The sequence below is a fragment of the Poecilia reticulata genome, chromosome 19 (assembly GCF_904066995.2).
Source record: "Poecilia reticulata chromosome 19, P_reticulata-male-v2, whole genome shotgun sequence".
In the NCBI taxonomy this organism is placed as follows: Eukaryota; Metazoa; Chordata; class Actinopteri; order Cyprinodontiformes; family Poeciliidae; genus Poecilia; species Poecilia reticulata.
This window is the reverse complement of record NC_088848.1, coordinates 1,198,975-1,220,725: the sequence shown is the minus strand read 5'-3', so window position 1 is coordinate 1,220,725 and position 21,751 is coordinate 1,198,975. Positions and strand designations below refer to the sequence as shown.

Sequence of the window (21,751 nt, the reverse complement as noted above, 5' to 3'; positions counted from 1 at the left end):
TATTAATGAGCTCCACGATGTTCTCTGTGCGTAAAGTTAAACTGTCTGAGCACCAAGTGGTCAGCTGATCACAGTCTGGACAGAAACCAGGGAACTGCTCTCTGTTCTTATCAAGACGAGGGTGAGGAGGGAATCTGACATGTTAACTCAGTTTCTACTGGTTTTGTTTTAAAACACCATTAACGTTGGCAGTGTAACTATATATTGTATATTTTGCGTTTGTCGTCTCACGTGTGATTAATTGGAGCGTAACGGTGGAGCATTTATTGCCCAGAGCTCTGCGCTTGTTTCTGCCTAACGGATCTGCACTTTCATTTCTTTCCTCTCTCAACAGTCAGCTGTTATTCCTCTACTTAAACTACAATAAGTAGATCATCACATTCTCTTTAGGTTTTCTCTGTGTGCTCCAAACTCATTAAATGTAAACTCATTAGAAGCCCGAGCCACCATCAGGCAAATAATTCTGGTCCGACCCGAAATATTTTTAGCTGTCAAATGACCTGTCCAAGCAGAGCTTCCTAACCAAGGTGTCCATAACTCTTCAACACGCTGTCAGCTCCCGGTCAGAAAGACGCATTTAGTTCAGTGTCCATGAGATGATATTCAGAAAGGATCTTTTATTTGATTGATTTTAGTTTCCTCTGCGATGAACTCTTTGCATAAAGTCTATCATGTCTCCATGTGCGCCAGTTAAAGTATAACATATCAAATGACAGAGGGGCTTAAAAACTAACCAAATATTCAGTTTGGTTATTTTTTTTAAATTATATATATGTGCACACACACATTTAAAATTTTGCCCCCCCAGAGGTAGTCCTGGCCCCCCCTTAGCCCCCCCAACTTTAAAAGTCTAGCTCCGCCACTGCCTGTAAACCAGGTGTCCTTCAGCAGCGACCTGTTCAGAAAACATTAAACACATCAAACACGTCGGACTTTACCGAGGCACGTAATAAAAACCTCGGTCACGTGACCGACGTTCTTCTTCTCTAGCCTTGTAAATATTCGCCATTTTGGAATAATCTGGAAAACAGCAGCCGCGGGATGGTCCGACGTCCCTAATACGAAAGTTTCTTCAAAAATAAATGTAAAAAAATTCAAGATTGATTTCAGAAATCTTCTAGAAAACCTTGGAAAGTCAAACATTTTCAAGAAAAACGGACTTCTTCCACATGAAAACTGAAATTTAGAAATTCCCACGTTCCAGTTAGCTTGAAGCTAAATGTTTAGTTAGCGAGCTAAGCCTTTAGCTCCAAACTAATGTGTAGCTAACTGAATGCTACTGAGTTAGCAAACCGAATGTTTAGCTCACAATTTAAGTAATTTCAAGCCAAACATTGCTAATTGTTTAGCTCCAAGCTAAATGTTTAGCTCACAAATTAAAATATTTACTTGAAAGCTAATCATTTAGTTTGAATCTTCATTTATGGTGAAAGTATGACTTTTAAAATGTTTTTCTCCGGCTAAATAAATACTTTGCTGTTAATTTGACTAATTTTGCAAATGGCTCCTTAAGAAAGTTTCAAAATTCAGATTTTTTTTCACCATTTTCAAATTGACAAACTTTTTTTTTGTTGAAAAAACAAAAATCTGTCTTTAGATATAAAAACAAAGTAAACCTTTATGATTGTTGTCGGATTTGAAGCCTTTCTGTCCCGCTTGGTTCTGCTAACCGGGTCCAAACCGCCTCCAACGTGGCTGTTTTCTGCGCAGGACGCCAAGCGGGCCACGGAGCTGGAGGCCGTCATGGAGAAGCAGAAGCAGAAAGTGGATCTGAAGCTGGACAGCACCACACTGTGAAGACGCTCGGCTGGTTCTGATCCGACTCAGGCGGACTCTTATTCTGCTCCTTTAAGGCATCCAGCGGTTTCTGTGGATGAAGACGTTTTTTCTGCTGTGCAAAATAAATATTTAAGCTCCTTCTGGTCTTGGTTTCACTTATTTAGCTGAAAATCCAAATGAAACAAAAACGAGACAATAAAAGTTTTTATTTATTTTTTTATTGTGACTTTAAAGAAAATATTTCAGCCAAACTGAACGAATCCGGGGAGCAAAGCATCCATCCAACCTGTTCTCTACGCTAAACGGGCCGCACTGATCGATGGCTGGCGGGTCGTTTCCATGCCAACAGTAGATGCTGTTAAATTAAAAAGGTGAAACCAACAGAAAACTCTCTCCAGAACTGAACAGAACCGGGTCGAACTCACTACTTTTATTTATTTTTGTTCCAGAATCAGGAAATAAAAAGATTTTTTCATGTTTTTTTTTTTTTTTAAAGTGGAGATGGAGCAAGACTACAAGTTTAAAAACTGTTTGAATTAGAAACGTTTTAAACTGGGAGACATTAAAGAAAAGCATGTGACAGCAGGAAGGGAGCCTCCGAGGGACAAACAGGGCGGGCCTTCCACACCAACATATTTACAGACCTTTATCAAAAACATCGGAAAAAAAAGGAGTAAAATCAGTTGCATTTTATGATTTTTTTGACTAATTTAATATGTTTGCAGCCATCTGGTCTGGTGAAACCGAAGTCATGTCACGGTTCAGCTGGCGGTGACGGCATGACCAAATATGGAGACGATGAGACGCAGGAAGGCAACGACTACGTTTAATAAAAACGGACAGAGTGGAGAGACAGGCGGCGCCGTTTGGTCTTCAGAAATCCCCGCCCGCGTCTCGCTCCTCCCCCCGGCGGGAGTCCGACCGGCCGTTCATGCTGTCCCGCTTGTCTCGGTCCCGGGAGCGGTCCGGAGACGAACGCTCGCGGTCCCTGGACGACCTGAGAGACACGGCCAATCAGACGGTCGATAAGCTGACAGGTGAATCTGATCAAATCACAACGTCAGAAACAAACATTTACATCTGCAGTCATTCACTGAGAAAGACAGAAAGAAAGAAAGAAAGGATAGAAACACGAAGAAAGGATAGAAAGAATGAAAGAAAGAAAAGGACAGAAACACGAAGGATAGAAAGAATGAAAGGAAGAAAGAAAGAAAAGGACAGAAACAAAGAAAGAAAGAAAGGGACAGAAGCAAAGAAAGAAAGAAAGGGACAGAAACAAAGAAAGAAAGAAAGAAAGGACAGAAACAAAGAAAGAAAGAAAGAAAAGGACAGAAACAAAGAAAGAAAGAAAGGGACAGAAACAAAGAAAGAAAGAAAGAAAGGACAGAAACAAAGAAAGAAAGAAAGGGACAGAAACAAAGAAAGAAAGAAAGAAAGAAAGGACAGAAACAAAGAAAGAAAGAATGAAAGGGACAGAAACAAAGAAAGAAAGAAAGAAAGGACAGAAACAAAGAAAGAAAGAATGAAAGGGACAGAAACAAAGAAAGAAAGAATGAAAGGAAGAAAGAAAGAAAAGGACAGAAACACGAAGAAAGAAAGAAAGAAAAGATAGCAACACAAAGAAAGGATAGAAAGAAAGCAAAACAGAAATAGAGAAATACAGAAAATACGAAGACAAAGAAAGCAAGATAGAAAAGAACAAAGAAAGCCACATATCCAGCGCCGCCCTGCGGGGTGACCGCCGCCCCCCTGCGGGGTGACCGCCGCCCCCCTGCGGGGTGACCGCCGCCCCCCTGCGGGGTGACCGCCGCCCCCCTGCGGGGTGACCGCCGGCGCTGCCCTGCAGCCCTACTTGTGTCTGGAGCTCTGCTCGTGGCTGTGGCGATGCCCTCGGCTGCGGGAGCGGGATCTGCTGCGGTGCCGCCGCTTCCTGTCCCTGGAGCGTGAGCGCGAGCGGCGCCGGTCCCGGGACGAGGAGCGTGAGCGCCTCCGTCTGCGGTCACGTGAACGGGACCTGAAATAAACACAACTTGAAATCCAGAACTAAAGCGTTTCATGACATAAAAGCTGAGGAAGGTCCAGTCAGCTCACCTCCTATGCTCTCTGCTGCGGGACCGAGTCCTGAGGAGCAAACGGGTAAAGTTACCACCGGGCACCATGACCAGCCAACGCTTCCATCCTTACCTTCTCCGCATCCGTTCCTCTTTTTCTCTCTCCTCTCTCCTCTTTAGGCGCTCCTGGTTCCTTTTCTCCTGCTTCTCAACCACCGTTTTCTGGTAAAACACAAAATATTTAAAGGGAAAGAAAATCTATCTGAAGCAACACTTCTAATCTGGTTCCATTAGTTCTTCATGTTCACTCCAAGTTCAGTCAAAATTACTTAAAAAACCCATCAAGGCGACTCAGTTTGCTCCCACCAACAGGTCAGGGTTGGTCTATGGCACATTGACTGAACAAAACTATTCTTAAATAATTAGATTCTCTTTCAGGATGAGCCGTTTCAAGGCTTCTTGTCGCTTTAAATCCCAATAAGCTGCTACTGGCCAACAATTACACTCGCATGGAAATGGCTGCAAAATAGACGTGCAATAACAACCATACATCGTTGAAAAGCACATGGCAGAGAAACCAGCTGACCAAACATGCTGGAACTTTGCTTGGGTTGCTAGGTAACGGGCAGAGTTCCGCTGGGGTTGCTAGGTAACGGACAGAGTTCCGCTGGGGTTGCTAGGTAACGGACAGAGTTCCGCTGGGGTTGCTAGGTAACGGACAGAGTTCCGCTGGGGTTGCTAGGTAACTCCCTTTTGTGACGTTACGTTCCAAAAGTTTTTGAAACAGTTAATTTTCCCGACACTAAAAGAAAATGAACTTATTGCAAAATAACAGCTGGGTGATTTTTTAAAAATTGCTTACGGTCTTTTTTTGTTTTGTTTTTTGTTTAGAACCAGTAGAAACTTAAATCAAATTAGAAAAACGTGTAAAATGTGAATTTTTCATACTAGGTCCGCTTTAAAAAGCGTGTTTAAAGGGGAAGCGCGGCGTGTACCTTTAGTTGGTCCAGTTTCTCCCTGATCTGGATGAAGCCCAGGTGAAGCTTCCCACCAAAATGGTCGGCCAGGCGGCGGTCGTTGTCATGGAGACCCAAGTAGGCGGAGCAAACCTCACAGACGCGGAGTTTCTGTTGTTGGAAGCTGGAGGCTGGCATGGAGTTTCTGTATTCCTCCTACCAGACGGAGACGAGGGCAAAAGAAAACCCGCGGTGTTACCTTTAAGAAGAGGAAGCACTTCCTGTTCCTGGCGGCTCTCCTCTCCTGACTCACCTCGGCATCCTTTTTCCTGGTGCGGACCTTCTCCACCTCCTGCAGAACCTTCTGGGCTTCGTCCACGTTGCCCTCGGCGCCGAGCTGCTCCGCCTTCGCCAGCAGCTTCCCGATCTCCTCGTTCAGCTCATGGACCTTCTCAGCCTGAAACGCAGCAATGCATGATGGGGTTAGCTGCGTAGCCAAAACACACACACACACACACACACACACACACACACACACACACACACAGAGGTGAGTGCAGCTCCACCTTTGCAGCCACTTCTGCGCTGATCTCCTCCTGCGTCTCAGCCAGCCGTTTCTTGGCTAACTCTGTCCGCCGGTCGCAGTCGGCGATGAACGTCTCCAGGTGATCCACGGCCTTCAGGGGGAAAACAAACATTTATCTGATCATTAAGGCTGGTTATCAATAACCAATATTCATTTTCTGAAGGTCGTCACTTACATCGAGCTCGAAGAACAGATCTCTCTCCTTGGAGGCGATTTCGTAGTCGGCTCGCAGCGCCAGGTCGTGGATCTTTGTGCATTCGCCCAGATCCATACGCTGCAAAACAACAGAAATTATTCAACACAACTGGAATCAAATAAACTCGTTTATGCATCTGAATTTGTACAAAATGGTTTAAGATGCAGGTTTTAATAAAAATTCTGTGTAATTTCCCTCTTTCTATCCAGAAAACGACAAACTTTCATGGATTTTTTGTAATAAATTAGGGCTGAAATGTCTCCACGTGCAAAATGCGGTTGATATTCCAGTAATGTAAAAAAAAAAACTATTTCACAATTACGGTGTTTCCAGTAAATCAGAAACACAACTAAAGTCATGTGAATCCATTTGTTCACATAAAGTCATTAAAAAACATGCTGCATCATAATCCTAAAACTACTTCCTGTCGTCTTCTTCGTGGTTTCTGGCAGTAGTAACATCTTGTTGATGATCACATGACTTGTGTGATGAAAACAAAGAGCATTTCCATTGCAGTTTTGCAAAATAGACTAATTTTGACAGACAAAACAAACCCAACTCAAAATTCTCATGTTTCCATTAAGCTAATTTATTTTCAAAAAGGCTAATTGTGAATTCTATGGTGAATGGAAACGCAGCTGGTGACCAAATCGATGTGCGTATGCTAAGCTAAGCGGTACCTTTAGTGGAAGATGTGCACCAAAATTAACTAATCAAAAGTGTGGAAACATTTTAAACTAAAATTAAGACGTCAAACAGACGTTTCCACAACAGCATGAACAGAAAACGGCCACTGCAGGCATCAGACTCTGTTTTTGTTTGGATTTTTTTATATTCACTTTGCAGAATACGTGGTAATCTGTGGTAATCTCAGATTTACAGAGAGGAATATTTTGGCTAGCATTAAATAAACAGACTGACCGCAGCAGCGTGTTTAGCTAACGGTGTGTGAAAAACAGACGACTAAGCAGCTCTTACAGCTCAGCATCAGATTAACCACTTGACGTTCACTAGCTGCAGCTAGCTTACAGTAGCTAACTCTTCCTCCTGTTCAGTAGCTAGCTGCTCAGCCTCTTACTGCTAGCTAAGCTAGGTTGGTGGAATCACTAACCACCAACTCTTTGGTTGCCTAGCAACAACCAGCTACAACTAAAACATATTTTGGTTGGAGAGACTTCATAATTCATTTTATTTGCCGTTTGTTTATTTATTTTGGACATTTAAAAATGTTTTTAATTTATGCCATTAAAACATCAATATTATCGTTTACAGCGATAACTTCTGGGCCGGTTTGTCGCCCAGCACCGGTTGCCATGGTTACCGGCGTATTTTGGGGCGCGCGCGCGTGACCCACCGTTCCAGACAGGATGTCATGCGGGCAGCAGTTGAGCAGGTGACTCTTGCAGACTCGCTCGTCGGTGAACTTGACCCTCTGCCGCGTCTCGTCGCCTGAAACAAGAGAAGAAGAGTGAGGAAGAGGAGGAAGAGTTAGGCTACGCTAACGTTAGCTGCAGCTGTCACAGGTGCAAACCTTCCCTTTAAGGGAACTGGACTCATATCTGTTTCCGTGTTAATCATAGTAAACATAGATGTTAAGCGTGTAGATCTTACTGCTGTATGTCTGGTTCTTACCTTCCAAAGAATCAATAAATCACGTTAAAGGCCCACACTGCTGCTGGGAGCAGGCGCACCGATCCAGTATCAATATCTGTATCGGTGCCGATATCGGAGAAATATCAGTGGCAATGAGTCCAATCTATTCAGTCTATTTCTACTCACCTTACTTTATATTAATAACTCCTAAACAAACTGTCTGAACTTTTCTGACAGTTTGTTGCCGTTTATATTTAATCTTTTGAATCCTGACTGCACTGACTGAACAAATTAAAGTCGTTTTATTTTTACATGTTTAAGTGCAGAGTTAGTAAATACATTTGTAATTCAGTTTGTTTATGTGCGTTTAAATAAATCCAGCCGTTTCTCTGCATCAGATCGGTACTAAACCTCAGACATCGGCACCGAAAGTGGATCGGTGCGTCTCCAGCTGGTAGCAGTGAAATGAGATTTACTTCTAACTAAAAGCATTAATTATGTTTTTAATACTTTCCTGGACAGAAAAAAAATGGACTAATGCACAAAAAAATGAAAATCACTTTGATAAAAATCTCCAGCCAAGCCATTCATAATAATAAAACACTTAAAAAAAGAATCCAAGGGAAAGAAATGCGGTTATACACACTGCGATCTGCACCACATACTGTACCCTCCTGCATCTTCAACACCTCAGCTGCAGAATTTTAAACCCGCTGCAGAAAAGTTTAAATGGGAACAGATTTCTGGCCCAAACCTGCAGTAAGAAGTTGGGAGTCATACACAAGTCAGATTGTCAACGAGTGGATTGCTAATCTCTAATCTGCCGTGTAAAGGCGTTGCTGCCAGTCGGCTCGTATGGAAACAACGCAGCTAGACGTGTTAGCTGAAGGTAACTGATGTGCCACTGAGGAATTATACGATTATTTAAATAAAAAGCTACAATAAACTGCGGAAGGCAGAGAAATTGTTTGGATATTGATCATAACAGCTTTAAAAATCATGTGTGACTCACGGCTCGATGAACATGAGGCTTTTCTGCAACTCCCTTGCAGATTGATGTAGGCTGGCAATGATACACTGAACCTTAATGAATAAAATAAAGGGGCCACAATTGTTCAGTTTGTATGCAACACATGTATGGGAAGAATCAGAAATAAATGTGATCACACACGCACACCACACAGACCCGCTCTGACTGAACAGATGGAACCGCCAGCGCTTCACAGGCCACAAAGAGCGCAACAAAATAAACCTGAGCACGTCGATAAATTCATCCATTAGCCAACACAAACGTTTCTATTTGCATCATTTATCGCTTTTCTACCAAAAACTGGATGATAAAAGTCTCCAGCCAAAAACTGCATGATAAAAGTCTTCAGCCTGGTGTTTTGGTCTCTTATGTTGAAGGATAATTTTGTTGAATTCATTTCATTTGTTGTTTTTTATTTTAGATATTCAAAATGTCTTCCAGTTAAATGTTTGTTACAGTTTAGAGTCTGAGAAAGTGTTCTTGCATTATTACATTACTGGAAAATGGTCTCAAACAACAATATTATCGTTTATCGCAATAAATTCTGGACGACTGATCATTTAACATCAGCTATGCTGATAAATGATTTCATGCTTTCAGTGCCTCCAAAAGTATCGAGTCTTTTCAAATTTGTAATTTATAACCACAAGTTTTAATTTGATCTAAGCCAGGGTTGTCCAAAGTGCGGCACAGGGGCCGTCTGAGGCCCTGGAGTTGAGTCTGTGTGGCCCCTGACTGCAGCTCCAGAGTCAAGGTTCAAGTCAGGTCAAGGTCGGCCATCTGGACATCAGATTAAATTCCTCATGAAAAGAACATTTTTAGGTGCAAACCAGAGATTTTCTCTGTTAATTAGTTTAGTTTAGAAGATCAAACATTCAGTGATTCAAAGCAAAATCAGACATTTATTAAACTGGGCTGAAGAAACGGACACATGTGCAGATCATCATCCAAAAATGGAGCTAATTGTGCATCTATGTGTGACCTATGACCCCTGTGATTTCAACATTCAGTTTCTTCAACAGAAACTTTTATTTAATTCATTTAAATATTGGATGTTTAGTTTATCCAACAGAAAAAAAAAACACAAAAACTTCTTTGTGACTCTCCTGAACTTTGAAGCTTCAGAGTTTTGGTAAAAAGTTTGGACAATTATGTTCACATTAAACAATTATTTGACTCTTTATGACTTCAAACCAGAGTTATTACCAGTTGCAGGCCAGAACATCTGCAGTTAGGCTAAATTACAAACATGTGGACTCTTCATAATTTATGGGAATTAGGTCCCAATACCCAATCTAAAGGCGCCATATTAAAGATGCAGGCCACTTTCTGATTATTTTATGTTTTTCCAGTGAAATATTTGGCTGTTTGTGGTCATAATATCAAAAACTTCAATACTTCTGCAAGGCACTTAAACACGTCATCAACTGATGTTAGCGCAGAGTCATTGTTATGATATATAATATTAATTTAATAAACTACAGCATCGATTAAAACTCGTATGTTTGCCTAATACTTTGAAAGCAAATTTAATTTCACAGAAGCTACATCAAATTAGCATTTAAAGCCAATGTGTGGCAGAAATGTAACCAAGTATTAAACATGAAGAACAGTAGTTAGGAGTTAATTATTCCGTTATAAGCGTAATCCGGTGGGTCAGCTGGACATGGTGGCAGTATGGCGCCGGCAGCTTTCCTAACTCCACAATAAACACCAGACTAGCTGGAGCTAACTTAGCCCGCATTCTAGGCAGGACAAAATGCACATATTTATGTAAATTTAAACTAAACACGGCGGATGGATACAGTAAGCGCTAAATTTAGAACTCATTTTAAGGCCTGGAAGCAGTTTTCCTGTGTTAAGAAGCAGCGCTCTGTGGTACATCCATTCAAGCAGGTCTGTCCACCACTCGCCAACACAAGCCAGCCTCAGCAGAGCCTCCATCTTGGCTAGCTCCGTTAGCTCCCACAGCTACTCACCATCCCGCGCTGTTCCCATCAGCTGGTCGAGCAGCGCTCTCATCTGAGCCTGGGCGGACATGGTCTACGGTGATTCCGTCGACAACCGAACAACTGGACCAGCTCTTCTATTTGTTTACCAGGTTGAACCGTATTTTTTTCCAACCATCACCGCTAACTGCTTTTCTTTACGTCGCGAACTGACCCGTTTCCGTTTAAAATTACGGAAATGACGCGGTAACTTCTATGCCGCTACAGATCTAAGATCAACCAATCACAACGCTCTAACACCAGAGCCTTGGCAACTACTAATCCCTGAATTAAGACTGCCAGGTTGCAGCTATTTACACCCGGTCACACTCCGATAGAGTTTTTTTTAAAAGGCTACATTAAATTTTAGATTAGATTGTCGTGGAAAAACGGTATTATGCTTTTATTTTTGTTAGAAAGTATAGATATTTCATATGGTAACACCTGTCAGACAAAGTAAAGGTAAAAATAGACATTCACGTTATGCTTATCTCTGATTAGTTTGCGCAGATCTGGGCAGCTGCAGAACAGAACCAGTGACCGACGAAGATCGGTTGAAAGTTAACGTAAGAAAAAATTCTCCTTTTAATGCCTATTTTTAAAAATTGTTTTAACTGAAATAATACGTGTTTGTAGCAAAGATACCGATCTCGCTGCTGTGTGGATTTAGCATTTGCTGAACAACTTGTGATAGCAAAGTACTTTCACCTGTTTTTGAACTAATTTCGCTAACTTATATGCCCAGTAAAGACTAAATCTTTAATTTTATTTGAACAGCTTTGAGTTGGGGGTTGTCTGTGTCCAGGTGAGGGTTTAATTTTGTCGTTATGAAGCTGTCCCTGCTGTAAATGACCTGAGGCCACCGTGACTAACTGGGCGTGTTGTTCCGGTTGAAGATGGTAGGTTCTGTTTGGGTGTTTTTGTTTTTGGGCACAGATGTTTCTGGAACCAGTTCTGGCACATCTGAATGGGCTCAGAGCCACAAAGGTTGATGCAGATAAGAGACCCGGACCGGCCAGGCCGAAATTATTCACAGCACTCAAACATTTTCCAGACTCTGTCTCTTTAAAACAACACACTGTGATAAAAATGAGGAAAACGACAATATTCACAATGAGTAATTTGTGGTTTGTATTCAGCCTCACAGAAACGAACATTTTCACCAAATCTTTGTAAAACAGCTCATTTGTGATCCTCACCACAGGTTCTCAATTAGATTTATGTCCGGACTTCAACTAGGCCATTCTAACTGATGACTGTGGGCTGGACCGGAGCTCCAGTAGCAGTATGTATTACAGCGAACCCAAAGAAGCCTCTGACTGAAGATGCTCTATGAAGACAGTCCTGTGAAGATGATGTTCATAATTTTCTTGATTATTCCTCAGAACCAGAACCAGAACCAACTCCTTTAAGCAATCTACCAGAAGTAAATAATGCCAGCTTCAGCAGTTCTTATACCTTTAAAGTAATGTAATATATTTATAATATTCTCACAAAAAAATATTCTTTTTTTCCTGGGTAAATTTTTTTTTGTATATAACAAAATAATAATCTGAAAGAGTCGAGTTGCTGTTTAAATATAACGGGTCGTAAAGGTTGTTGACCTTTGACCTGATCCAGCCCATAATAGCTTCTAACAGGTTTTAGCTCCACCCACCTTCCCCTAACATGATGCTGCCACCACCACGTTTTTAAAAAGTCTGAGCGTTTCCTCCCGGTTTTCCGTTCTCACGCCGCTTCCTGCCTCAGCTCTGCAGGCCGGTGATGCTGTGAAGGCCATGGAGACCGCAGACCAGGCCACCGAGGGCTCCCCTCTGAAGCCGGCGGGAGACGGGTCGGAGGCGGCTCCGGCGGCAGAACTGCAGAAGAAGAGCTGCAAGCGGGGATTCTGCAGGATGAGCCACTGGAGGACGGCGGTGTTCTTCCTCTCCCTCTTCCTCTGCCTCACCGTGGTCTTCGCCTTCTCCTTCATCATCCCGTGTCCTGAGCGGCCGCAGTACAAGCTCAACTGGAGCCGAAGCTTCTCCGACGCAGGCGAGTAGCGGCGCTGCAGGCAGGCAGACCCTAACGAGTATTAGCTATTGATTATTCTAATCAATTATTATAGACTGTTATGATTAATTAATCTGATGATCGATTATTCTGGTGATTAATTATCCTGACAATCAATTATACAGAAAATGAATCAATTGATCAGATTTAAAAATGGCCTCGTTACTTTATATGACATGTTTTTCATGAAGGTTTGATGGTTGGAAGCAGAAGGTTCCTCTGCAGCTCAGGCCTCAGTGGGATTATTTCATGGATTAACTGAGAGATAATTGGATAAAATAGAATCTTTTTAGCTAAAACTGAGAAGTTCAGAGATTATTTTCTGGTTCAAAGTTGTTGTTTTTATCTTAAATGCAAAATGTATATATTTTTGTGCAGCTTTGGCTCCTTTACTGATCTGAATGTGTGGAAGTTTCAGCGTACGACCTTTACTCCAGGGAAAGATTAATCGATTACTAAATTAATTGACGATTCAATTAATCGTTTGATCCCTAGACTAACCGCCGTCTCTCCTCTCAGTGACCTACGACTTCCTGGCTCTGGACCACGCCAACAGCGACCAGGTGATGGACGTCCTGATCGTCATCAGAAGCCCAGAAAGTTCTCCAAACACGTCGTGTTCTGACGAAGGTGGAGTCGCGTTCGGTCGGCGTTTCACTGCAGCTCAGGTCGGTCGTTTGATTCCCAGCGTCTGTCTTCCAGGCCTGACTTCGCCGTGTCTGTTCCTGCTGGCGCTGGACGGGACCAAAGGAGAGACGCTGTGGGAGCGGCCGCTGGGGGGCGAGCTGGACTGGGCCCAGTGCGGCCTGCGGCCTTCATCCTGGCACTGCCTGCTGTCCCATTCGGACAACCTGACCGCCGTCGACAAACGCACCGGTCAGCCAAGCTAATCATCTATCAAAACTCTGCTGTTGGAGCCTTTGTGTAAACACTAAGGAGAAAGAAAACCTTTACCGTCCTTTATCTGTAGATGTTTAATTTTCTGAAATCAGGATGTGGGCTTAAAAGATTAATTGATTATTAGAATAACAATCAATTAATGTAGTAATCGATTAATCGTTATCTGGAGTATTCAGACTAAAAAGCAAGTCATTTTACTGAAAGAACATGACAGTCAGAGCAGGAATGAAGCTACAACTGAAGACAAATCTAAATATTTTTCATTTTTTAAGCCGTTTTAATGACCTTTCTTAGATTGCAGAATCGTTTCAAAGTCCTGATGTTAAGAATTTGATGCTGATGTGTTAAAAGATGAAATATTTCCTTATCTAAAAGTTAAATCAAAGTATATAACAATCCTCATGTTAACCCTTTCATGCATAGCGGTCACCATGGCTGTCTAAAGGCCATTTCTTGAGCTTCCTGTGGATCTTTGTTTTAAATGCACACAGACCACTGAAGTGGACACTAAGCATCATAAAATACTCTGTAACTACTGACCATCAGCTGCAAATGCAAGAAATTATTTTTGTTAAATCCAAGATGGCCGACCCGGTCCCTCCTTCTCCTGCAGACTCTTACAGGTAAAAACATTGTGACATCAGATAACCATATAGAACAATACTACTGATGGATTTTTCAAATAACAACTTTGTTTTTGGAAAAAATTACAATTGATCACCTAAATAAAATAAAATAAAATAAAAAAGTGAAATATTTTTTCTTTTTTTTATGCCTTAAGAAAATAAAAAAAAAATGGAAAAAAAATCCTGACAAACAGGATCTTAATTCATGCATGAAAGGGTTAATTTTTTTTTTCTTTAGTTCTCATAAAATTATTACTTTATTTTTGTAACACTGCGACTTTATTCTGGAAATATTAACCAGTGAAGCCTGAGTGTCTTCAGGCTGAGGTGGAAAAATGATGGTCAAGAAGGAGAAGATCTGCTTCAACGTGGTTTTATAAGATAACTGATCAAATGATCAATCATTTAATGTTTAAAAATGACATCATCAGCTGAACCAAAATATGAACTTAAGAGGAAAATTTGGTATTTTAAGGATGAAAAGGACAATAATAGCCAAAAATAACAAAATCAAGCCAAATAAAAATGTTCCTGATCAGTTTCTTTCTTTCAATTAAAAATGTTTGAAACTTTATCAGAAACTGCAGGTTTGAGTCTGTCTGGAGGTTCAAACACGTTAATTTACTCCAGTAAGAGAAGAAATACTTCAGAATGAAATTATTCAAGTAAAAGTGAAAAGTACAGCGCAGTAAAAATACTCCTAAAAGTACTTTTAATTTCTTTAAAGTTACTCTGGAACTGTAACTAGTTACGACCCGGTTCTGGTTCCAGGTGCGGTGATGTGGCAGCAGCCTCGGCCCTCGGTTCTGTCCGTCTCGCTGCCCGTCCTCAGTGTCCCGGATCTGGACGGGGACCGGGTCCACGACGTGGTTCTGGTCCTGCTGAATGACACACAGGTAGACCGGTTGCTGCGTCGCGGCGGTTCTGATCCAACCCGTCAGATTTAACCTCTTCCTGTCCAAACCTGCAGACGCAGCTGGTGCTGCTCTCCGGGCAGACGGGGGATCGGATCGGGTCGGAGGTCCCCATCGGCGGCGGCGCCACGCAGAGCCACCTGCTGCACCGAACCAAAGATGGATTGTACTTCCTGCTGCTGCAGAGAGGTTGGTAGCTCAGATCCCGACCGACCCGGATCGACGTTAATGTAGCGACTAAAACTGACGAAGACGGAAACCCAGAAAACATTTTCATTAAAAAGACTAAATAATAAAAACCGTAAAACTTTTGTTGCCCTTCTAGATATTTGAAAAGGGCTAAATAGTTTTTAAAAGCGGCTGAAGAGGCAGGTTCCACCGGGAGCTCCAGGTTCTCCTCTCGCTTTCTAAAAGTTTTAAATTCAGAGAAACTTTATTCATCACATTAAATGTCGTCATTCAAATATCTTCAGAGTCATTTTGGTGATGATGATGATGATGATGTGAGCAGGAAGGATCTCCAGTAGCAGTCAGTCGTGCAGCCAACTTAAGAAGCCTCTGACTGAAGACTGATGCTGTATGACTGAGGACCACATGCTAACAGCTAACACGTCCTGGCTGGAACCACATCATCTGCTTATCCTCCTCGTTTACTTTTGAAACGCAGAAAATTAAAAAAAATCAAAAATTTTACATTAAATTTTTTTTTTTTTAACTTAAAAATTTCTGATATTAAAATGTAAATGAGTTCAGGGTCATAGTTCAGGTGCTGTTTGAGCTTTTGAGATGCTAATCAGATGCTCCCAGCTGTAAACAACATCTTGTTGCCACGGTTACGCTTCGTAAGTCGCCACAATGAAAAAGAGCAAAAATCCTTCTGGCTGCATCCAGAAACGGAACAATATGGTGAAAAGTTGGTTTCTATGATGATGATGATGATGATGATGTCGGCCCAAACTCTCAGCCGTTAGCAGCAAAGAGCTGCGCTCTCTCAGAAACGCTGCCGCTGCGGCGTGTCGCCGGTGGTCCCGGGAAGCAGCAGGGCTGTGGGTGAAGCTAACCTGAGCTCGTTCCTGCAGCCTCCGGCGTGTTCAGCCTGCCTCTCTGGGAGATCGCAGCCAGAGCCAAACCGGGTCTGGGTCCGGATCTGAAGCGGGACAAACACCTGGAGAAAACGGCCAGCAACACAATGGGCCTGGTGTCCATCTACCAGTAAGAGCCAGCCTGCGTTACCCAGCATGCATCGGGTGTTCTGGGGCCTCATGTCTCCATCTGCAGATCGGAGGCCAGACGTTTGCTGAGGACCAAAGACGGCGATGATTCCTCTGACCTGCTGGTTGTGTCTAGAAGAGAGGTGGCGCTGGTGGACGGACCGTCCTTGAAGCGACGATGGAGATTCAACACCAGCTCCAGCGGGGGGTCCGGCTGCCTGTCTATGTCTATATATCTATATCGCTGTGTAGCTCTGTCCTGATGCTTCTCTCTCTCTCTCCTCCAGGTTTCCGTCCTTCGGTCACTTTAACAGAGACGACGTTCTTGATCCGGTGGTTGAAGTTGAAGATGATGATGTCAGAAACTCCACTAAGGTGAGTCCATCATCATCGTCATCTTCATCATCAGACCTTCCTCCCCCATGTCGACCCGTTTCGACCCCCCCCTCTGTCCTGCAGGTCGCCATCTTGGACGGAGGGACCGGCGGTCTGCTGTGGGAGGAGCAGCTGCAGCCCGGCGCCGGCCCCCTCCGACCCGACGCCGTCCACACCACCAACTCGCTGTCCGTCTTCATGTTCTGGGGCCTGATTCGGTCCGGGTCCAACTCATCGGTAGGTTCTGCTCTTGTCGGCCGGCGCCGGCCCAGAGCCGCCGCTCAGCCCGGTTCTGCTCTCTGCAGGAGGAGTCTGGCGGTTCCCCGTGCTCCTACATGCTGCACCCGCTCTACCCGGACGTCCTGCTGGAGTTCAGCCACGGCGAGGAGCGCATCGTCGCCTTCAGAGGTAAAACCGGGCGGAGGCAGCATCATGCTGGGGGCCGGGCGAAGCTCAGGAAACCCAACCACATTATGGGATGGATTAGATCAGAGCAGATTCAACACAGAGGTCATGAAAATAAAATCTGCAAATAAAAGTTTGAAGTCAAAAATGTTTGACTTTTGAAACTGAGAAAATTTCCAAACATAAAAAATATATATATATATATTTTTTAGAGTTTTAAAAGTTAAAAATTCTCTAAAAATATCTGATAAAAATTTCTAGAAAAACAAACATGGAAAGTTTCAAGTCAAAAAATGGACTTTTGAAACTCAGGAAACATCAGTGATTTTTTTTCTATGCAAATTGGACTCAGATCGGCTGAATACAAACACTCCACACTTTTCAGATTGTAGCTGTAAAGTATTTTGGAAACTGAGAATCATTTTAGAACTTCCTGTTGGTCTGTCCTAAAATCCAGATGAAATACTCTGAGGAAGTTGAGCCTCATTTTATGGAACCGTTCTCCCGTCTTTTCCAGCCACTCTGATGGAGCGCAGTCGCCACGCCGCCTACTTCCTGCTGACTGGGCCGGAGGCGGGTGAGGCGGGCGGCACCGTGGTTCTCACCAAGCGGAAGCTGAAGCAGGACGTCCCATTGTGCAGCGTCCGCCACATCAGGACCAGCCAGCAGCACAGCGACGCCGAAGTCCGGGAAGCGTTTTACCGCCTGCGCTTCAGGAGCGACTAGCGAAACATGGCCGCCGACTGGCAAAACATGGCCGCCAACTGGCGACTGTTCCTCACTACAAATCCAAAGCTCTTACTTTATCACGAGCCAAAGAAAGTCCTTCCTACTTTACTTTAACTGGAAAGATTCTTCCTGACACCTGGACAGGTGAAGGTGACGTTACCATGACGACGTATTACGGCAATTAGAGATAGAAAAAAAAATTCTTACATTTCATACATTTTGCAGAAAGTACTTGGAAATTTCAGTGTTTGAAAAGTTTAAAATATGCTAGAAAAATAAATTATTTTGAGATTAACCTTAGAAAGTTTCTAGAGAGTGAAATGTGTGCGTTGGACGAGTCAAAACGTTTCTAGAAAAAGCTCAAATTCTGTAGAAAAACCTGGAAATTTCTGAGGTTCAAACTCAGAAATTCCACCTTTTTTCTCAGAAATTTCTGAAATTAAACTTTTTTTTTAAAGAAAATTTTACTTTTTAAGCTAAAATTTTCGAATTTTCTTCTAGAAAATTTCTGAGATTAATCTAGAAGTTTGATGGTTTTTTCTAGAGATTTCCTAAATAATTTTCTACCCATACTGTCTCTGATGCGGCCGAACGTCGGCGTCCAATCAGAACTGTTGAACAGCTGCTGCGAACACAAACCCGCTGAAACTCGTCTTAACTGAACCAGATCCGATCCAAGCGGGACGATTTTCACCTCTATGCATGAACATTTGCATATGCCGTTTTTTGCTTTTAGCCGCAGAGGCCTTAAAGGAGACATGTCATGTCGGCCTTTAAACTCTTTCATTTGTTGCGACTCAGCAGGAAACGGAGCGACTGGTTCTGATTCAGACCAGAACCAAACCAACACTAACAAACACTTAAATGCTGTTAATTTGCTGTCAGTTTAGACATGAATGTTACGTGTTGAATCCAAGATGCTGGAAGTTTTACGGTCTGCAGGACTAGAGCTGAAACTTTATTAATCATTTATGAAACATCACTGTGGTTCATGACATCTGCTGTCTAGTTTCAGAAACTTTCCTCCTCATAACGAGTGAAAACAGAAACTCTTGGCTGTAGATTTTCTTGCTTTGAACGTTTGGAGTTGATTTATTTGATAAAATGTCTGTATTGAATAAATTACTTTTTTAAATAAAGACTTCAGTTTGAAATGTGGAACTGTTTTTGTTTCTTTAACAAGAAGAAGAGACAACAGAACCAACAATCCAGATCAGCTAAATGGTCGTTATCTGAGCAACCTGGACTTTGTGTAAAAAAATACAAATAAAAAATTTATTATTGATACAGAAATACTTGATGTTTCTGTATTAAATATATTTTTGCTGGTTAGTGTAGCTGCTTTCCAACCTGTTTATATCAAGCAGGTTGTGGATGTGGGGAAAGGAAATTCCCAAACAGATTATCCCACCGGACCGGACCGACCGGACCGGACCGCAGCAATTAAGGGAAAAAAACTTAAACAGGAAACAGAAACTAGACAAGACCGGAAGAGGCTGTTTTTTATTATAACTGGTTCCATTACAGCTCAGAAATGATTGGATGTTTCCTTTTTTGTGTGTTTTTAACAGTTTCTGATGTTTTCTTTACTGACCTGTCTGCAAGATAAAAAGATAAAAGATTTTTTTTCTCAATCTTTCTAAGATTCTTCTAAAAATTTCTGAGTTTTTTCCAGCAATTTTCCCTTAATTTTTCAAATTAGAAAAAATTCTAGAAAATTTTAGATGAATTTCAAAATTTGAGCTTTTTCTTGTTGCAGAAATGTATTCCTTCTTTTCTATCTATAATGGAACTATCTATCATAAGCTTCAGTCATGAAACTTCAGAGAATTTCTGAATTGCTCCCAGAGAATCTGGTTTTTGTGATTTAAATTTAGGAAATGACCCATCTACCAGTTGAGGCATCTTAACTTCATCAAAAGTTGTTAAACTGTAAATAATGTGAAATATTTAAATATCAGTTCAGCGATTATCAAAAATATAAAGCAAGAAACTGGGCAGCTCTGTCGTTCACATCTCAAAATGGGGAACTTTCCAGACCGGACACAACAGCCATAGAAGGTCCTAAAGAAAACTCCGGTCCTCGTTCCGAAGACAATGCGCCTGCGCGGCTTACATGTCGGCAGAGGGGTGTGTCACCACGCAGAGACTGACGTAGAGACGTAGACGCGCTCCGTCGCTATGGTGAGAAGAACACACAACCAACACGGACATCACACGTTCAGTATCAGCGGCGTTACTCCAGTTTTATTCTGTTATTCTGACCTCGGTGTGGAAAATATCCCGCCAGTCTGCTCATCCCAACGAGCGCGTCTACATTACACCAGTAATTTCACTCAGGCCGCACCCTGCCGTCGCGCAAAATGTCATAAAGATAAATTAAAACAGTTTTCTGCACTTCCGCACGACGTGTCAGCAGGCGAAGCTACGTTTGTTCTCCCTTCGATTACAATGAATATCTGTAGGGTGAAGCCAAACGAAACACGTTTTCGCCTAAAAACTCAACTGTTAAGTTCTCTTAATAAGTAACTAATTGTATGAGAATGTACTTCCGCTTTATTCCACTTGATTTTTTTCTGTTACCAATTTAAACACAATAAAAACTTCCTCCTGCTCCTTGATAGGGGGCTAAGGCTCTCCTGGATCTCCTCTCAGTCCTCGCACCTGCGTACAGGAAGTCTAAACTTCAGACTAGCTCAGTTTGTCACTTCAATGTGACCTGGGCAGTCCGCCATATCATCATTACAGGACTGCACGGATACGTTTCTCGGAGCGCCGGAGCGCACGCGCTTCGCGCTCTTTGCCCGTCAGTGAGGAAGCACGCGCACCGAACCGTCCGCTGTAAAGACTCTGAGCTCTCGCCGCATCTAAAAAGGTAACCTTCACCTTCGTGGCGTCTCTAAGAGTTTAAACGGGCTTCCTAAAGAAGGGCTGGGTGTGTTTCAGGCGGGGGACCACCTTAGCTGTTGGTGTTGAACATTGTTTAGTCTCCAGGCTGTTTACAACGAGGTTTAATGAAGGCCAACAGTAAAAAAAATACATTAAAATACACCGACAAGCCGAACCTGGTTATGCGGAAAAGAAGCTCCTTTAGCGGAGAGGAAAGCCTCTGCGCCCGGGAGGAGTTGGGCAGTAATGTCGTTTAAGTCACAATATATGGAGGCTAAGCAACCAGCTGGTTTCGGTTGTTTAGTGTTTTTTTCCGTAAAGGAGGAACCGGAGCTCAGCGCCGCATTGATGAACACAGCTCCGGGTGCCGCATGCGACACCCCGAAAATAATCCCCTGCGTTACCAGAACCGGGCTTTCAGTGCGAACATTCACGAACAGAACCGAGGCAATTCAATAAAACAGAACCGAGGCAATTCAATAAAACAGAACCGAGGCAATTCAATAAAACAGAACCGAGGCAATTCAATAAAACAGATCCGAGGCAATTATTCCTTTACTACATAACGTGCCTACGTCACTGCCGGTGGCTAAATGAAGGTACAGCAGTTAGTCAGTTTTCATTGATATTGATTGTTTTATTGATGATTATTAAAGATGGCTGAGGACATTAAGGCCAAGCTGGACCAGTACCGAACCGCTCCCTTTGATGCCCGATTCCCGAACCAGAACCAGACGAGGAACTGCTGGTCCAACTACCTGGGTAAGGATCACAGGTCAAGGTCACAGTGGCACAACAGGCTATTTTACCTGGCGAAGCAATAAGTCCAGCTTTAAAGTCGGTTTATTTTCTGTCAGGGTGATTTTAAAATGTGTAAATTTGGATTTTGATTTATTTTCTCTGATTCCAGACTATCACCGCTGCCAGAAAGCTCTGACTGCTAAAGGAGTAGACATCACCCCATGTGAGTGGTACAGGAGGGTCTACAAATCCCTCTGCCCCATGAGCTGGGTAAATAGATTCAACACTTTCACTAATAACTTTATTTTTTTAAATAAAAACGTTTTATTCCTGAAGACAGTCTGTCTGGTTGGGTCAGATGTGCTCAATTTCACCTGAAATGTCAGTAAATATCAGAGTGGATGAAAATCCTTCTAATGGTTTTCCTGTGAACTTTGACCCTTCAGGTTGAGAAATGGGACGGGCAGAGAGACGACGGGTCGTTTCCAGGGAAGATCTGAGGCTGCCGGCTCTGAATGTTTGTAAAAGCGACGCCTGGTCGTCACTTTTCCTCTGCAGTTTGCTGCTCTGCCCAGCAGCAACTGCAACTGAATGATCATTCCTTACAAACCCATTAAATGTACCACAGATTCTGCATTAAAATGCCTCAGGATATATTCATGGAGTTCCAGTGTCTACTGACTGTTTCCCCTCTGATAACAACGGCTCTTTGTAAATTACTAAAAATAAG

The 21,751-nt window shown here is 42.7% G+C and overlaps 4 protein-coding genes and 1 long non-coding RNA gene across 11 annotated transcripts in view; 3 read left to right on the top strand and 2 right to left on the bottom strand.

Annotated features, from left to right (window-relative positions):
• Positions 1 to 1,917, top strand: part of eps8l1b (EPS8 signaling adaptor L1b) — an 18,956-nt gene extending 17,039 nt beyond the window's left edge. For all 4 annotated transcript variants that reach the window (XM_081600460.1, XM_081600461.1, XM_008436296.3 and 1 more), the window contains one exon: positions 1,711 to 1,917. In XM_081600460.1, coding sequence (XP_081456586.1) covers positions 1,711 to 1,797 — 87 coding nt within the window. In that variant the 3' untranslated portion in view covers positions 1,798 to 1,917. The remainder of the gene's footprint in view (positions 1 to 1,710) is intronic.
• A 64-nt stretch (positions 1,918 to 1,981) lies between these two features.
• Positions 1,982 to 10,381, bottom strand: luc7l (LUC7-like (S. cerevisiae)). Of its 2 annotated transcripts, XM_081600464.1 has the most exons (11): positions 10,171 to 10,380; positions 8,174 to 8,244; positions 6,923 to 7,017; positions 5,548 to 5,646; positions 5,353 to 5,463; positions 5,100 to 5,243; positions 4,826 to 5,002; positions 3,964 to 4,052; positions 3,871 to 3,900; positions 3,632 to 3,793; positions 1,982 to 2,776 (listed from the first exon to the last, which is right to left on the bottom strand). In XM_081600464.1, exons 4-11 carry the CDS (start codon positions 5,641 to 5,643, stop codon positions 2,653 to 2,655), a joined length of 933 nt encoding a protein of 310 aa, XP_081456590.1. In that variant the 5' UTR covers positions 5,644 to 5,646; positions 6,923 to 7,017; positions 8,174 to 8,244; positions 10,171 to 10,380; the 3' UTR covers positions 1,982 to 2,652. The 2 variants fall into 2 exon arrangements, with proteins under 2 accessions (XP_081456590.1, XP_008434514.1); XM_008436292.3 differs by lacking the exon at positions 8,174 to 8,244 and having other exon boundaries at positions 10,171 to 10,381.
• Positions 10,382 to 10,674: 293 nt separating this feature from the next.
• fam234a (family with sequence similarity 234 member A) lies at positions 10,675 to 18,552 on the top strand. Of its 2 annotated transcripts, none has more exons than XM_017310872.2 (12): positions 10,675 to 10,745; positions 11,929 to 12,213; positions 12,751 to 12,861; positions 12,934 to 13,107; positions 14,529 to 14,653; positions 14,728 to 14,860; positions 15,751 to 15,883; positions 15,950 to 16,090; positions 16,170 to 16,257; positions 16,342 to 16,494; positions 16,563 to 16,665; positions 17,180 to 18,552. In XM_017310872.2, the coding sequence occupies exons 2-12, from the start codon at positions 11,958 to 11,960 to the stop codon at positions 17,386 to 17,388; spliced, it is 1,626 nt and encodes a 541-aa protein (XP_017166361.1). In that variant the 5' UTR covers positions 10,675 to 10,745; positions 11,929 to 11,957; the 3' UTR covers positions 17,389 to 18,552. The 2 variants fall into 2 exon arrangements, with proteins under 2 accessions (XP_017166361.1, XP_008434507.1); XM_008436285.3 differs by lacking the exon at positions 10,675 to 10,745 and adding an exon at positions 10,978 to 11,078.
• On the bottom strand, positions 14,453 to 14,823 carry LOC145549082 (uncharacterized). Its single transcript, XR_014085030.1, has 2 exons — positions 14,722 to 14,823; positions 14,453 to 14,638 (listed from the first exon to the last, which is right to left on the bottom strand). It is a non-coding gene; the product is annotated as an uncharacterized LOC145549082 (long non-coding RNA).
• A 999-nt stretch (positions 18,553 to 19,551) lies between the features above and the next one.
• Positions 19,552 to 21,677, top strand: cox6b1 (cytochrome c oxidase subunit 6B1). 2 transcript variants are annotated; one of them, XM_081600467.1, is made up of 4 exons: positions 19,552 to 19,575; positions 20,937 to 21,042; positions 21,191 to 21,291; positions 21,468 to 21,677. In XM_081600467.1, the coding sequence occupies exons 1-4, from the start codon at positions 19,573 to 19,575 to the stop codon at positions 21,519 to 21,521; spliced, it is 264 nt and encodes an 87-aa protein (XP_081456593.1). In that variant the 5' UTR covers positions 19,552 to 19,572; the 3' UTR covers positions 21,522 to 21,677. The 2 variants fall into 2 exon arrangements, with proteins under 2 accessions (XP_081456593.1, XP_008434508.1); XM_008436286.3 differs by lacking the exon at positions 19,552 to 19,575 and adding an exon at positions 20,054 to 20,266.
• Positions 21,678 to 21,751: the final 74 nt, after the last annotated feature.

Coding starts and splice junctions, on each gene's coding strand:
- cox6b1 (XM_081600467.1), top strand. Junction 21,043..21,190: donor CTGCTGGTCCAACTACCTGG/GTAAGGATCACA, acceptor CTCTGATTCCAG/ACTATCACCGCTGCCAGAAA. Junction 21,292..21,467: donor CCCTCTGCCCCATGAGCTGG/GTAAATAGATTC, acceptor TTGACCCTTCAG/GTTGAGAAATGGGACGGGCA.
- fam234a (XM_017310872.2), top strand. CDS start 11,958: ATGGAGACCGCAGACCAGGCCACCGAGGGCTCCCCTCTGAAGCCGGCG. Junction 12,214..12,750: donor CCGAAGCTTCTCCGACGCAG/GCGAGTAGCGGC, acceptor CTCTCCTCTCAG/TGACCTACGACTTCCTGGCT. Junction 16,495..16,562: donor GGTCCGGGTCCAACTCATCG/GTAGGTTCTGCT, acceptor TGCTCTCTGCAG/GAGGAGTCTGGCGGTTCCCC.
- luc7l (XM_008436292.3), bottom strand. CDS start 10,231: ATGTCCGCCCAGGCTCAGATGAGAGCGCTGCTCGACCAGCTGATGGGA. Junction 5,464..5,547: donor ATCTGTTCTTCGAGCTCGAT/GTAAGTGACGAC, acceptor TTCCCCCTGAAG/GCCGTGGATCACCTGGAGAC. Junction 3,794..3,870: donor CGCAGCAGAGAGCATAGGAG/GTGAGCTGACTG, acceptor TGTTTATTTCAG/GTCCCGTTCACGTGACCGCA.